We start from the raw sequence: 14523 nt of genomic DNA, 5'->3' as shown, positions 1-14523 counted from the left end.
CCATCTGCATTATTTGGGTCACCTGCCTCCATATCTGTCTGTCCAACAAGACCTGTGTTGGTTAGTACAGCAGCCACTAGCCACATGTGGCTCTTTAAAATTTTTTAATTGACATAACATTATATTAGTTTAAGGTGTACAATATAACTATCCGATATTTGTATACATTGTGAAATGATCACCACAATAGGCCTAGTTAACATCAGGCCCTATACATAGTTACAAAAAAAAGTGGTTTTTTTCTTATGATGAGGACTTTTAAGATGTTCTCTCCTAGCAACTTACAAATATTGCAATACAGTATTATTACCTATAGTCATCATGCTGTGCATCATACTCCCATGCCTTATTTATTACTGGAAGTTTACACCCTTTGACCTCCTTCACCCATTTCACCCACCCCTTCCCCCCCACCTCTGGTAATCACCAATCTGTTCTCTGTGAGATTGGTTAGTTTTTTTCTTTTGTCTTAGATTCCACACATAAGTGAGATCATATGATATCTGTCTTTCTCTGACTTATTTCACTTCACATAATGCCCTCTAGGCCCATCCATGTTGTCACAAATGGCAAGATTTCATAATTTTTTAATGACAAATAGATTCCATTGTATATACCACATTTGCTTTATCCATTCATCCATCAATGAACACTTAGGTTGTTTCCATTTCTTGGCTATTGTAAATAATGCTGCAATGAAATGGGGATACATATATATTTTTTGAATTAGTGTTTTCATTTTCTTTGGATAAATACCCAGAAGTGAAATTGCTAGATCACATGGTAGTTCTATTTTTTGAGGAACAGCCATACTGTTTTCCATAATGGGTTCATCCATTTATATTCCCACCGATGGCGCACACAGGGTTCCCAATTCACCACATCCTCACCAATGCTTGTTATTTCTTGTCTTTTTAATAACAGCCATTTTAACAGGTGTGAGGGGATATCTTACTGTGGTTTGATTTGCATTACTCTGATGATTGGTGATACTGAGCAACTTTTTATGTACCTGTTGGCCAGCTGTGTCTTCTTTGGAAAAATGTCTATTCAGTTCTTCTGCTCAATTTTTAATCAGATTTTTTAAAACTTTAAACTTAAAAAATCCTTAAATTTAAAAAATGAAATTAAATAAAATTTACATGGAATCTAAAAAATAATACAAATGAATGTATATAGCAAAACAGAAACAGACTCAGAGATATGGAAAACAAACTAGTGGTTACCAGTGGGGAGAGGGAAGTGGGAGGGGCAAGATAGGGGTAGGGAATTAAGAGGTACAAACTACTATGTATAAAATAGATAAGCAACAAGGGTATATTGTATAGCACAGGGAACTATAGCCATTGTCTCATAATAACTTTTAAAGGAGTATAGTCTATAAAAATACAGAATAACTACGTTATACACCTGACACTAATATAATATTGTAAATCAACTATACTTCAATTAAAAAAACGGAAACATTAAGTAAAATGTAAAATTCAGTTCCTCAGTTCATTAGCCACATTTCAAGTGTACAATAGCCACTGGCTAGTAGCTACCATATTGGTCAGTGCAGATACAAAACATTCTAGTCATCACAGAAAGTTCTGTGATGACAGGATGGTGCTACCCTAGATCATGAGTCCTTGGAGAGAACACAGAACCCTGTATCTCTAGGTCAAGGTCAAGGAATTGAATTGAATGGAAGAAATAGGAACATGATTAGTGCAAAACAACACAGGGGGATGGACAAAAATACAGCAGCCTAACAGCCAAAGGGATGCTTATGGAACCGCATGCTTGTTGAGACGCTATTGAGACTCCAGACAGAGAACTCCTCCCAGGTATTATGAGTTCACCAGAGCTTGTCTAGGTTCAGATGGGGCTCAGACTGCTGGCTAAGGCAGGCGGAGAAACGATAGTGAGATTCCACCAGCCCATCTGGCAAGGCTCCTGAAAGTGCTGGAAAGAGCTCAGGTCTGTCCTCAGAGGCCCCAGCACAGCCCTGGGCTCTGGCCGATTTGGCCTGGCAGACGACAGACCATCTGAGACCCCAGTAAGGAAATGGCAGGTCCCCCGTCCACCCCATTTAGCAGGAAGCCTGGCCTCTCCTTGACATCACTTGCTGGGAAAGCTCTCCTAGAACTCATGCAACTTAATAACAACAACAACAAAAAAACCCAAACAATCCAATCCAAAAATGAGCAGAAACCTAAAAAAGCAATTCTCCAATGAAGAGATACAAATGGCCAATAGGCATATGAAAAAATGCTCAATATTGCTAATTATCAGAGAATGGCAAATCAAAACTACAATGAGGTATCATCTCATACCAGTCAGAATGGCCATCACTCAGAAGTCCATAAACGATAAATGCTGGAGAGGGTGTGGAGAAAAGGGAACCCTACTACACTGCTGGTGGGAATGCAGTTTGGTGCAGCCATTATGGAAAACAGAATGGAGATTCCTCAAAAAACTAAAAATAGACCTACCATATGAGATCCAGCAATCCCATTCCAGGGCATATATCCAGAGGAAGCTCTAATTCTAAAAGATACATGCACCCTAATGTTCATAGCAGCACTATTTACAATAGTCAAGACGTGGAAACAACCTAAATGTCCACTGACAGATGACTAGATAAACAAGTTGTGGTATATTCATACAATGGAATACTACTCAGACATAAAAAGAATGAAATAATGCCATTTGCAGCAAAATGGATGGACCTGGAGACTGTAATTCTATGTGAAGAAAGCCAGAAAGAGAAAGAAAAATACCATATGGTATCATTCATATGTGGAATCTAAAAGAAGAAAAAAGAAGACACTAATGAACTTATCTACAAAACAGAAACAGACTCACAGACATAGAAAACAAACTTATGGTTACTGGGGGGAAAGGGGAGTGGGAAGGGACAAATTGGGAGTTTGAGATTTGCAAATAGTAACTACCATATATAAAATAGATAAACAATGTTTCTTCTGTATGGCACAGGAGACTATATTCAATATCTTGTTATAACCTATAATGAAAAAGAATATGAAAACGAATACATGTATATATATGAATGACTGAAACATTACATTGTACACCAGAAGCTAACACACTGTAAACTGACTACACTTCAATTAAAAAAATAAAATACCACCCCACCTCAAAACACATACACACACACACAAAATAAAATACACATACACACAAACAACTCTGGTCTCTTAATTTTTCAAATAGCATTTAGTGGTCACTGTGTGCTAGGCACACCATAAGCACTTTACATAAGCTAAGTCAATTTCTCCTCTCTGTGAACCTATGGAATATGTAGTATTCTTACAACTTTCATCTTACAGATGAGGAACATGAACAGAGATACTAAGAAATTTCCCCCAAATCACAGAGCTACTCAGTTTCAGAACCAGGATTTGAATGTGGGTAGTTTGCTCTGGAGCCTGTGCGAGTTCCCATCTCACTCGGGTGCCTCAGAGGGAGCTCAGAAGGCAGAAGTAGGGCTGATGAGAGGAGCTACAGGCAGACGGAGCTGCTCAGTGTGCAGACTGAGGTCTCATCATTGCCAGCGTCAGGTAAAGTAGCGGACTGTCCGTCCCTGCAGGTTTGCGAACAGACGGGCCGCGTCTTGTAAGAGTCTCCTAGACATCCTTACGAATGGGGACACTTAGGCTCCGTGACCTTTAAGGCCTCCGGGGCCTGCATCCTGTACATCTATGAACAGCTTGCTCGGATGGCATAAAAAGTTAGGAGGCAACCTTGACAGTGTGTGGAAGGCAATTAGGAGCCCCTTGGGGAGAGACTGGGGTGGTGGGGGTCACACCAGGACTGGCAACACAGACTGCCAGCAGAGCCAGGGAGGGGGGTTGGGAAAGAACTCCTGCCCCACTTCAGATGTGCTTGAGATTTAAATAAATCATTTGTGAATAAATATAATTTCATTATTAAAAGTTCTAGTGATACATAGAGAACTATATTCAATATCTTGTAATAACATATAATGAAAAAGAATATATATAACTGAATCACTATGCTGTACACTAGAAACTAACGGAACATTGTAAATCAACTCTATTTCCATTAAAAAAAATCCTAGTGATACTAAAGCAGATGGAGTAAAATGAGTGTCCCTTCGCATCATTTATCCCCAGTCCTACCTTCTTTCCACACAAGTAACCTCCATGGCCAATGGGGTGTGTTCCTATGGATTTTTTTCTATGAAGTATGTAACAAAAATAAATATTTTTCTTATTTTAACTTTTTTTTTCTTAATGGAGTCATACTACACATATTGTTCTGCAACTTGTCTTTTTCATTTAATGTTTTCCACAGATCTTACCAAGTCAGCACACAAAACTACCTTATTCCTTTTAACAGCTTCATGGGATGCCCTGGTAGAGATGGATATTTCGTTTGCTTCCAGTTTTCCTTGTTACTAATAATGCAGAAATGGGCTTTGCAGGGGAGGGAAGAGGATTCTTCAGGCTGAATGTGGAGATACAGAATGGGTGGGCTGAAAGACTTTTGAATTAAAAGTGTGACTGCCCTACCAGAAGGACACAGATGCTGACGTGCCCTGCAGGAGTGTAGGACAGCTCTCGCTCCCTCAACCTTTACTATAACCACCTGTTATCAATCTGGAGAGAAAATGATCAGATTCACTACTTAAAAAAACAGCCAACCAACGACTCAGGTGGGATTGAGCTGCGACCTGAGCTGGCGGCTCTGAGACCCTCATTCTGGCCAGAGGCACCATGGACGTCAAGAAGCTCACTTGATACATTTCATGGAGCTAATCGTGGCCTTTTCTTTGTGGTCTAGAAGATGTGGACAAGCAGGAACACTAGAAAAAAGCAACAGAAAGGAGCCCTGGGAATTATCTAATCCAACTCCAGAAGTCCCAAACCCTGCAGAGGGGAGCGCACCACCCTTCGAGGTGCCTGCTCCATCCTTGGGCTGCTCTGCTGGTTTGAAAGACCTTTCTGGTCAAATTGCAACAACAGAAAACAATATAGATGATTCTCACTCTGCAAATTAAAATATGCCTGCAAATTCTTTGATATTCTGCCCTTCAAAAGGTAGAGCCAAATTCCCCACCCCTTGAGTGTGGTTGTCCATAGTGACTCACTCCTAATAGGCAGAATACAGGATGCCAACAGACAGAAGTGAATGCCAATGTAGGCTCTATAAAGGGTGTTTGCAGCTTTCTTCTTTCTCTGCCTTGGATCACTCACTCTGGGAGAAGTTAGCCGCCATGTAGTGAGGACACTCAAGCAGCCCTGTGGAGAGGTCCACATGGCAAGGAGCTGAGGCCTCCTGCCAACAGCCATGGAGGGAGCCACATGGAAGCAGTTCCTCCAGCCCTGGTCAGGCCTTCAGACTGCACCTTGACTGCAATCTCCTCAGAGATCTTGGGTTAGATCCATGCAGCCAAACTGCTCCTGGATTCCTGACTCAGAAACTGTGAGTGAAATACATGTTCATTGTTGCTCCAAGCTGTGAAGTTTGTTGTTTTTTTGTTTGTGGGGGGTGGGGGGCGGTGCTGGTATACAGCTGATAGACTCACAGACAATGCTGAGCAAAAATAGCCAGACAAAAAAGAACACATGCATGTGATTCCATGTATATCAACTTTAAGAACAGGCAAAATTCATCTATGGTGATAGAAATCAGAATATGATTGTATTTGCAGGGTACTGATTGGCAAGGGAGCATGAGGGAGACTGCTGGGGTGCTAGAAACGTTCCACATCTTGATCTTGGTGATGATTACACAGCTGTATATAAATGTATAAACCCATTGAGAAGTCCACTTAAGATGTATTTGCTTTACTATATGTAAGTTACACTTCAATAAAAAGTAAACATAAGTAGGAAAGGAAAGGAAGGAATAAGAGAGGAAGGGAAAGAGGTTAAAAGTTATTCCCTGTACGAACTAGAATCTCTCGGATGTCAGTCCTCCCCACCCCACCTTTCCACCACCAGCCAGGTCTAATCGACAATAGAAATATCTCCTCTCTTTATTGAGAGAAGACCATGTGCCAGGTACTGATTAAGGGATCAACACATCAAGCCCTCTCACAACCCTATTCGGGGAGTACGAATATCATCCTCATTTTATAGGTGAGGAAACTGAGGCAAGGGTACATTAGTGCCTTTCACCAATTACACAACAAGAACACACCAAGCTGGTGCTAAGCTGGGTCAACTTGATCCCTTGTTTGCCTTCAAGTGTCAGAGATTTGAAGCCAGGGAGACCCCATATCTGTCCATCTCCAGCCTGGAAAGCTCCTGGCTTTTTGGAACAGAGTACAGCCTCCAGTGGGGACCTGACATGGTGCAAGATGCACTATCATAAATCTTTATTCTGATTTCATTCTGATCCGCGTAGGGAAAAGGTTTTCTCTACGTCATTTCCACTGACTTTATCTCATCTTTCTCTGAGAAGTGAGGTCAGTAAAGGAACATAATTGATATTTAGAGGGATAGTGATACATGCCCGTCCTCTTGGGAGGCTGAATATTTCCAGTCTGAAATACTTCAATTCAAAATGAGACTACAGAAACAAAAATTATGTGCAGACAAGAGCTGCTGCTTAGAAGCTAAAAGTAAAAGGAACAAAACAGAGAACACAATTGGTCTTGCTCTCTTGGTTTTCAAGAGTCTGTTTTCTTCTATCTTGCAAAACCAGCAGCCACATTCAGCCTCATTTAAAAACCAGTTAGCCAGCTGCCATGAGTGTGGAATCTAAAATTAAGGGGTGTCACCATGAGTGAAAACCTTCAGGATCCTATTCCAGCATAGCTTTTGTTCTCTTTCTAAATTTATTTCCACTAGGACAATAATCCAATCTGGAAAAGAAGAAACACAATCTACACTTCCTTTATTTTCTTTCAAAAATACTAAGCACATCTTCACTGTCAAATATGGGAACAAAATGTGAGAAATCCGGCCAGTTCCCCTCAGATGTTGCACGTATCTCCACTTGGGGAGGGGTCCTGTTTTCAGGCCTCATCTGTGCTGAGGGGCAGGTTGAGTGCCCTGTAGCCCGAGGGCCTGACGGTCCCCTGGAGGGAGCTCTGTGGTGGGGAGGGGTGGGTGAATCAGGAGGGGCAGAGAACCACTGTTTGGATGGGGCTGACTTGGGGTGGGTGTGTCCTGCCTGCGTCCTGGGGACTGAGAGGGTCTCTCCTGTCCATCTGCAAATGAAGCCTGTCTGGAACCAGGATGCCTCAGTTCCAACTCAGCTCTGACACTAACTTGACCCGCAACCTTGTCATGCTCCATCCCTTCTCTGCCCCTGATTTCCCTATCTGTGAAAGGAGGACTGGACTAGATGTTTCTCAGCGCCCCCAGCTGTGGCTCAGGCCCCCCTCCTCTCCCTCCCCAGCCTCTCTGCCGTCCCAGGGCAACTTCAGGGGCAACAGAACATTGCATGGAGGTAAAGAAGGCCTGGCTGAGTAAACAAACAGCCCCAGAGCCCTATTCCTGAATCTGTGTCCTGAGCCAGCCTGCAAGGCTCCGTGTCACCCAGGGCAGAACTCCCCAGGTCCCTTTCTTTGGCTGTATAAGGAGAAAGGACAGAGACTCTGACACAGGTTACAGGCACAAGGGCTGAGGAGAGAGTTGTGGCCTCTCAGTGACTAACCAAGAACAAGGAATAAATCCAACACCACTCACCACCTCCTCTTTGCCACACCCTGCACAGCCCAGTGCTGGGGCCCAGCCTCTGGGGACACTGTGAGAGGCGTGGGTGGCCTTCCCCAAGCCAGGCCAGCAGGGCCCCTCCCCGAGACTGGCCTCAGCCCACTCTCCCCATCCCCTGCCAGACCCCCAGGAACACCTCCCCACAGGCCCCACATCTGGTGGTCAGAGCCCGCCCTGGTCTCTTAGGCCCCGATGCCCTCTTCCCACCCACAATCCTCTCCCATCCAGCCAGGGACTATCTTTGCAGAGTGTAACTCTGACTGGGGCCGACAGCAGCCCACAGACCACTCTCCCTCCAACTACCCATTCACAGCCCTTTGGAATCCCACTCCCTTTCTGGCTTTCCTCCGGGACTCCTGGTAGTCTAGTTTGGATGGGTTCCATGTTTCCCCTCCCCTTCTCTTTGTTCATGTGGTTCCCTGCACCAGGGATGCCACAGCCTCTATTTCACCCTCAGAGATACTGTCTACTCTACGGGCTTATCTCAAATTCCACCTCCTCCAAGAAGCCCTCCCTGATGCCTGCTCCTGAATGAGATTTCTTCCTGCAGTGACCCACTGTCTGTGGCTTGCTGGAGCACCTGGTTGGACGGTCAACTGTACACTTGTCTGTCTTCTCAGCCAGCGTGGAATCCTGAGAGGGCTGAGCCAGAGCCAGAGCCTCATTCAAACACAGAGCCCAGCATAACCCTCGGCTGTAGTGGGCATCATCCAACACTGAGATGAACGAAAAAAAAGATGCTTCTGGGATGGGGTTGGGGCAGGTGGTGACCAGTCCTCCGGCCTGGCACCAAGGGAAAAGGACAGCTTGAGAAAAGCCAAGGCCCACACAAAACTACAGTAGGGTTCAAGGGCCCAGACAGGCACAGCTCATGGACTTTAGAGTCACACAGACCTGGGTTTGAATCTTGCCTCTGTCACTCACTTGCTGTGTGACCTTGGGCAGGTTACATAGCTTGCCTGGGCCTCAGTTTCCTCCTCTACAATGCTGGGGTGGACTGTGACACCCACTCACAAAGTCTTTGTGAGCATTAAATGAGATAATGGATATATGGCACCTGCTCAGTAAATGAACTCTTAGAATAACATGTGAACTCCCTAGGTCACCTTCAGAGTAATTATAAAAGTGAACAGCTTCATAGTTCGCATCTGTTATCTCCTTAGAAGTAGAAATTCTTATTATCCCCATTTTACAAGTGAGGAAACTGAGGCTCGACGAAATGAATGTTCTCACACCAGGGTGTTCAGCCAGGGTGAGGGTGATGGTCAGCACTGGCTCTCTCTCTCTGGGCTCTGGGACAGCAGTGAGAGGGGAGGTGGGCAGCTCGCTCCCTGCCAGCTGCCACCACAGTGACCTGAGGCCAGGGTCATCTCTGGCCAACATTCTGCCCCAGGAATCAGGTTTCAGCTGACGTTGGGTAGACCCTGACTCCCTGCCTGGCTAGGCCTGGAGTCACATGAGTAGCCGATCCCAGAGTCTGGCCCAGCACTGCTGCCAAGCCTGCTACATGCCTTTGTTCCATCTGATCTGCCCCTGCTGCCTGCAATACAGCAGGGTCAGCAGTGGAAGAAAGGGTGGGAGTGATGGAGGCTGGGAATGGGTGATGCAGCAGCAGGCTGCTGGCATGTGAGAGATCGAAGGAATTCGATGCAGCAAATTCACATGACAGGGCTGCTGCAGGCTCATGTGGCCTCTTTCTAGGAACTAGAAAAAAGTGCCTTCTCTGGGTGAACAAAGCCCCACACCAAGGCTTGGAGAGTAGAATATGCATTGGATATTGCTCCCTGTCATCTCATTGTGCAGTGAAAAACATGCACAACTATCCAGGGCAGCCCTGCTTACCAAGTACCACTGCAGGGTCAAGTTCTGAGCTGGGTATTGGGATACAGAGATGACTCAAACATAGCACCAGCTTCTGAGAAGCTCAGAGGGAAGCAAAGGTGCTAGGAGAACACAGGGAGGGAGCCCTCAACTCTCTCTAGGGGGAGGCTTAGAGGCCCAATAGCAGGCTAAAGGGAGAAGGGAGTGATATGCTGGCTCTTGGGGGAAAAAAAAAGGTTGTTTTTTCAATTTCCATAGTATAAATACTTCCACTAGGGGTGACTTCAAGGTACCATAGTGCCATCACTGAAGGAAAGTTGAGAAGAGGCGCCCACAGTCAGCTCTGGCAAGCGATTCAAACTGGCTATTGAACACCACTGGGAGAAGGAGAGGCTTCGACTGAATCAAGAAGGAAGATGAGGATTTCTCTAGGCAGAGAAGGGCAGGGGCAGAGGAGGACATTCCAGGGAAGGGAAAAGCAAGAGCTAAGACAGGGAGGTGTGAAAGCAAGTAGGGAGCAAACTGTGAATAGTTTTGTAGGGGTCATGATTGAGAAAGGACTGTCAAAGTCTTCTGGAGGCTAGAGATGCTCTATTCTTGACAGGGGTTACATGCCTGTTATGATTCATTAAGCTGTACATTTAACTTCTATACACTTTTCTGTGTGTCTGTAGTATTTTTCAATAAGGATAAAAAGTAGGGATAATCTCATTCAGGGGCAATCAGTGTTTACAACTTTGTTACATTTCTGTCTAATTTTTTCCTTATACACATATATATATGATCATTCAGGAAACATTTTCATGTAGAAAAAAGAAAACACCCAAGTTCCTGATCCATAAACCATAAAGAAGACAGCATTTTAGCCCTGGAAGCAACATGGTGTAGTGGCAGGAGTGTGGGCTTTAGAGTCAGAGACCTGAATCCAAATCCTGCTTCTGGAAGTGCTCACTCAGTGGCCCTAAAAAAGCTGCTTGCCTTTAGCTTCTCTGAGCTGTCTTCTCTTCTGCAAACTGAGACTGATAACACCCACATACTGCAGGGTCGTTGGGAAGATTAGAGTTGATGTGTAAGGTGCACAGCACAGAGCCTGGCCCACAGGAGACCCTCAACACATGCAACATACAAGATACTGTTATTAGCAACATCTCAGTCAGAACTGAAAGAGTGTTCCCGAAAATAAATGACTGAACCACAGAAGTTATAGAGACACAATAACCCTGTAAGAATAGAGACAAACTAGAATTTGCCCAGAAAATAACCCTGATGATAAGGACACTTAAAAGCCCTTTGGGAAAAAAAAAGCCCATTGAGTGGGCGTGACTGATGAAAATGGGAATATTTAGCTTAGTGTGGAAGACTCCAGTGGTTTATAAGATCTGTGCACCCGATGTGTCCTGTGTGCAGGAGAGAACAGAATTAATCCCAACAAATACGACTTATAGGGAGCTAGTTTCTACTGGATATAAGGAAGTATATTCTCACATGAGGATGGAAGGGGTGATCTTGGTAAGGAGTGAGCTCCCCATCACTAGGGGTACACAAGCAGAAGTGGGGAGCACTTGATGGGAATGATGAAGAAGGCAGGCAAGTATGGTGCAGGGTGTGGACTGGTCGATCATGGAAGTCCCCTAAAGCTGGGCTTTGGCGCTTTATAAACAGCAGCATCTGCTCCATGTGGTGGCAAGTGGGAAAGTGCAGCACGGTGAGTGTCACTTAAAGGACACGAGGGGACCCTTGCCCATCTTACCTGGTTATCGATCTTCAGTTCCACCAGAGAAGTGTTGTATGGAAGAGCTTCCACCAGGCGCAGGATCCCAGCTCCAGAAATGAAGTTGGATTCCACGTTCAGCGTCTTCAACACCTTATTCACCTTGAGCATCTCAGCAAGGGCCTTGAACCGTAGGAGGAAAGGGAGGGTACCCATGAGTGTCCCGGAGCAAGGCTGGAGCCCCTGTGGGCAGAACCTAAAACACTGAGGGATCCTTGCTGGGAGCAAGAGTCCTTTGCACATGGAACCAGGGACCAGGCAAGATGAGCTCCACAACTTCCTTCAACAAGCAACACTCTGTGTCCCTCCTCTATTCTCACCTGCCACAGCCCCGAACCTCTCACTGCAGAGTTCCATGCTCCTTAGCCTGCATCGGAAGCCTCCGTCACCTGGTTCCCCCACCCCATTCAGCCTCAAATCTGGCTACCCACTTTCGATAGGGCTACCCTCAGTTCCCAGGCACGCCCAGTGCTTTCCCTCCACTCTGCCTTTGCTCATCCTTCCCTACCCTCTGGAACACCCTTTCCTTTCTGCTTCACTTTTCCAAACCTTGTCCATCCTTCAGGGCCATTCTCAATGCTCCTTTCTCCAAGACCTTTGCTAACATCCCCAGCTAGCTGTGCCCGCCCTCTTGAACCTCACAGACCTTACCCATAACCTCCCTCATGGAACTTGTATTCCTCCATTTACAGTTGTTTTTATACTGGTGTTTTCTCCACCATTAGACTATATACTCTTGGTGGCCTGATGATACACCTTGTTCATCCCGTGGTGCCCTCAGTGCCCACACAGTGCTCAGCACGTAGTAGGTCCTCAGTCACTGTTCACCAAGTGACTGGTGGAGTCCCAACCTTGCTATAGATTCTCCACTTGTCTCTTCTATTTCCCTGTTGGAATTCCATGGAGTTGTCATTCTCTTTGAGCAGCAGAGGAGGGAGCCTGGGAAGCCACCCCACTGGGCAAGTGACCAGGACAAACTGGAGGAGAGGAGATCAGGTCATCCCCGCACGTTTTGGAGGACTTTAGCCAGGGGGAGTGTAGATGACAATCAGAGCCTCTGAAGGAGATGAGGTAATTAGTATGTGGTGGAGACGATGTGTCATGGAGGAAAGGAGACACCAGCAGCTGATAGGCCAGGATGTATGATCAGAGGTTGTCTGAAATGAGGATCTGATCCAGGAATGCCCCTCCCACCAGTCCTGCTTGCTGAAACCCTTCACAAGGCTCAGCTCCCAGAATGCCTTCCGAGCCCAGATCCTCAGCTCTTCCTGTTTCCCTGTGCCCCAGGATGGGATGTCTGCTTACTCTGTGACCCTGAGTAGACTGGAGCCCCTGGGGAGAGGGACCCAGTCTGTGCCCTCTCCACAGCATCCTTCTTGCTCCCCAGGAGAGGCCTGGCCTGATATCAAAATATTTAACAATAGTAGGTAAGTGGACCAGGCTGATCCCAGTGGACATGCTGGTGGCTGAGCAGGTCCCAGAGGTACCTGAGTTACGCCAGTTGTCAACTCTTTGGAACGGGCAGAAGAGCTGGGGCAAGCAGTGGGGGCACTAACAGAGCTCTGGTAGCCTATTTACCAATTGGCCCAGAAGCATTTCCATCCTCAAAAATGAGTATCCTGGTGTGAACAGGCTGACATCAGCTGTTGGCCTGGCACAGGGTCAACGTCCCATAAATATTCGTGGAGCTGAGTTGAGTGCCAGACAGGATGGCCTTCGGTTTCTGATCTACAACATAGCAGTGGCCAGGGCACATGGCTTTGCCAGCTCTGTCTCCATGGGCAAACTCAGGATCCACTGGAGATGTCCTGAGGCCAGAGGACATCTATCCAGAGGTTCTCCATTGGCAGCAGTAAGAGACTATGAGTTATTTCTATCATTTCAAAAACATCAAAGGAAATTGTCCTACCTATTTCAAAGATCAGAAGATAATTGATTGCTATAAGTGGACTTCAAAGCAAGGAAAGTTATTAGAGATAAAAAAGGAGAGTATAGAATAAAGGGGCCAATTCTCCAAGAAGACATAACAATCCTTAATGAGTATGTGCCTAACAACAGAGCATCAAACCATGTGAGGCAAAAACTAATAGAATTACAAAGAGAGATAGATGAATCCACTATCATAGTTGGAGACTTCAACACCCTCTATCAGATATGGACAGATCCAGCAGGTCAAAGATCAGAAAGGACATAACTGAACTCAACAACACCATCAATCAACTGGATAAAATTGACATTTATAAACTATCTTATCCAACAACAGCAGAATACACACAATCTTCTCATGCACACATGGAACACTCACCAAGATAGGCCACATTCTGGGCCATAAAACACACCCTAACAAATAGAAAAGAAAAGAAATCAAACAATGTGTGCTCTCAGACCACAGTGGAATCAAACTAGATATCAATAACAGAAAGATAACTGGAAAACTCTCAAATACATGGAGGTTAAACAACATACTTCTAAATAACACATGGGTCAAAGAAGAAATCTCAAGATAAATTAAAAAGTATTTTGAACTATGACTAAGTGGGATTTATCCCAGGTATGCAAGGCTGGTTCAACATTGGAAAATCAATTAATATATTCCATCAGTCAACAAGCTAAAAAAGAAAAATCATATCAATAGATGCAAAAAAAATTGACAAAATCCAACATCCATGCATGATAAAAACTCTCAGTAAACTAGGAATAGAGGGCAACCTCCTTAAATTGATAAAGAATATCTACCAAAAAAATCTACAGTTAACATCATACTTAGCAGTGAGAGACTTGAAACTATTACTAAGGTCAGGTGCAAGGCAAGAATGTCCCCTCTCAGCACTCCTTTTCAAAATACTGTAATGGAAGTTATAGCTAATGCAATAAGGCAAGAAAAGGAAACAAAAGGTGTACAAATTGGGAAGGAAGAAACAAAACTGTCTTTGTTTGCAAATGACATCATTGTCTATGTAGAAAATACAAAAGAACTGACAAAGAAAAGTCCTGGAACTAATAAGCAGTTACAGCAAGGTCGCAGGATACAAGGTTAATACACTAAAGTCAATCACTTTCCTATATGTCAGTAATGAAAAAGTGGAATTTGAAATTAAAAACACAATACCATTTACATTAGCACTCCAAACAATGAAATACTTAGGTATAAAGCTAACAAAGTATGTACAAGATTTACATAAACAAAACTACAAAACTCTGATGTACAAAATCAAAGAACTAAATAAATGGAGA

General features: G+C 44.7%; 1 protein-coding gene across 4 annotated transcripts in view; it reads right to left on the bottom strand.

The window, feature by feature from the left end:
* The window catches only part of TMOD1 (tropomodulin 1), a 78105-nt gene that overhangs the window by 10504 nt on the left and 53078 nt on the right, over positions 1-14523 (bottom strand). For all 4 annotated transcript variants that reach the window (XM_032478041.1, XM_032478042.1, XM_006187781.3 and 1 more), the window contains one exon: positions 11269-11412. In XM_032478041.1, the coding sequence (XP_032333932.1) occupies positions 11269-11412 (144 nt within the window). The remainder of the gene's footprint in view (positions 1-11268; positions 11413-14523) is intronic.

Source organism: Camelus ferus, chromosome 4, assembly GCF_009834535.1.
Source record: "Camelus ferus isolate YT-003-E chromosome 4, BCGSAC_Cfer_1.0, whole genome shotgun sequence".
NCBI classification, from domain to species: domain Eukaryota; kingdom Metazoa; phylum Chordata; class Mammalia; order Artiodactyla; family Camelidae; genus Camelus; species Camelus ferus.
The sequence above is the reverse complement of the archived record's forward strand: the minus strand, read 5'-3'. Positions and strand labels throughout refer to the sequence as shown.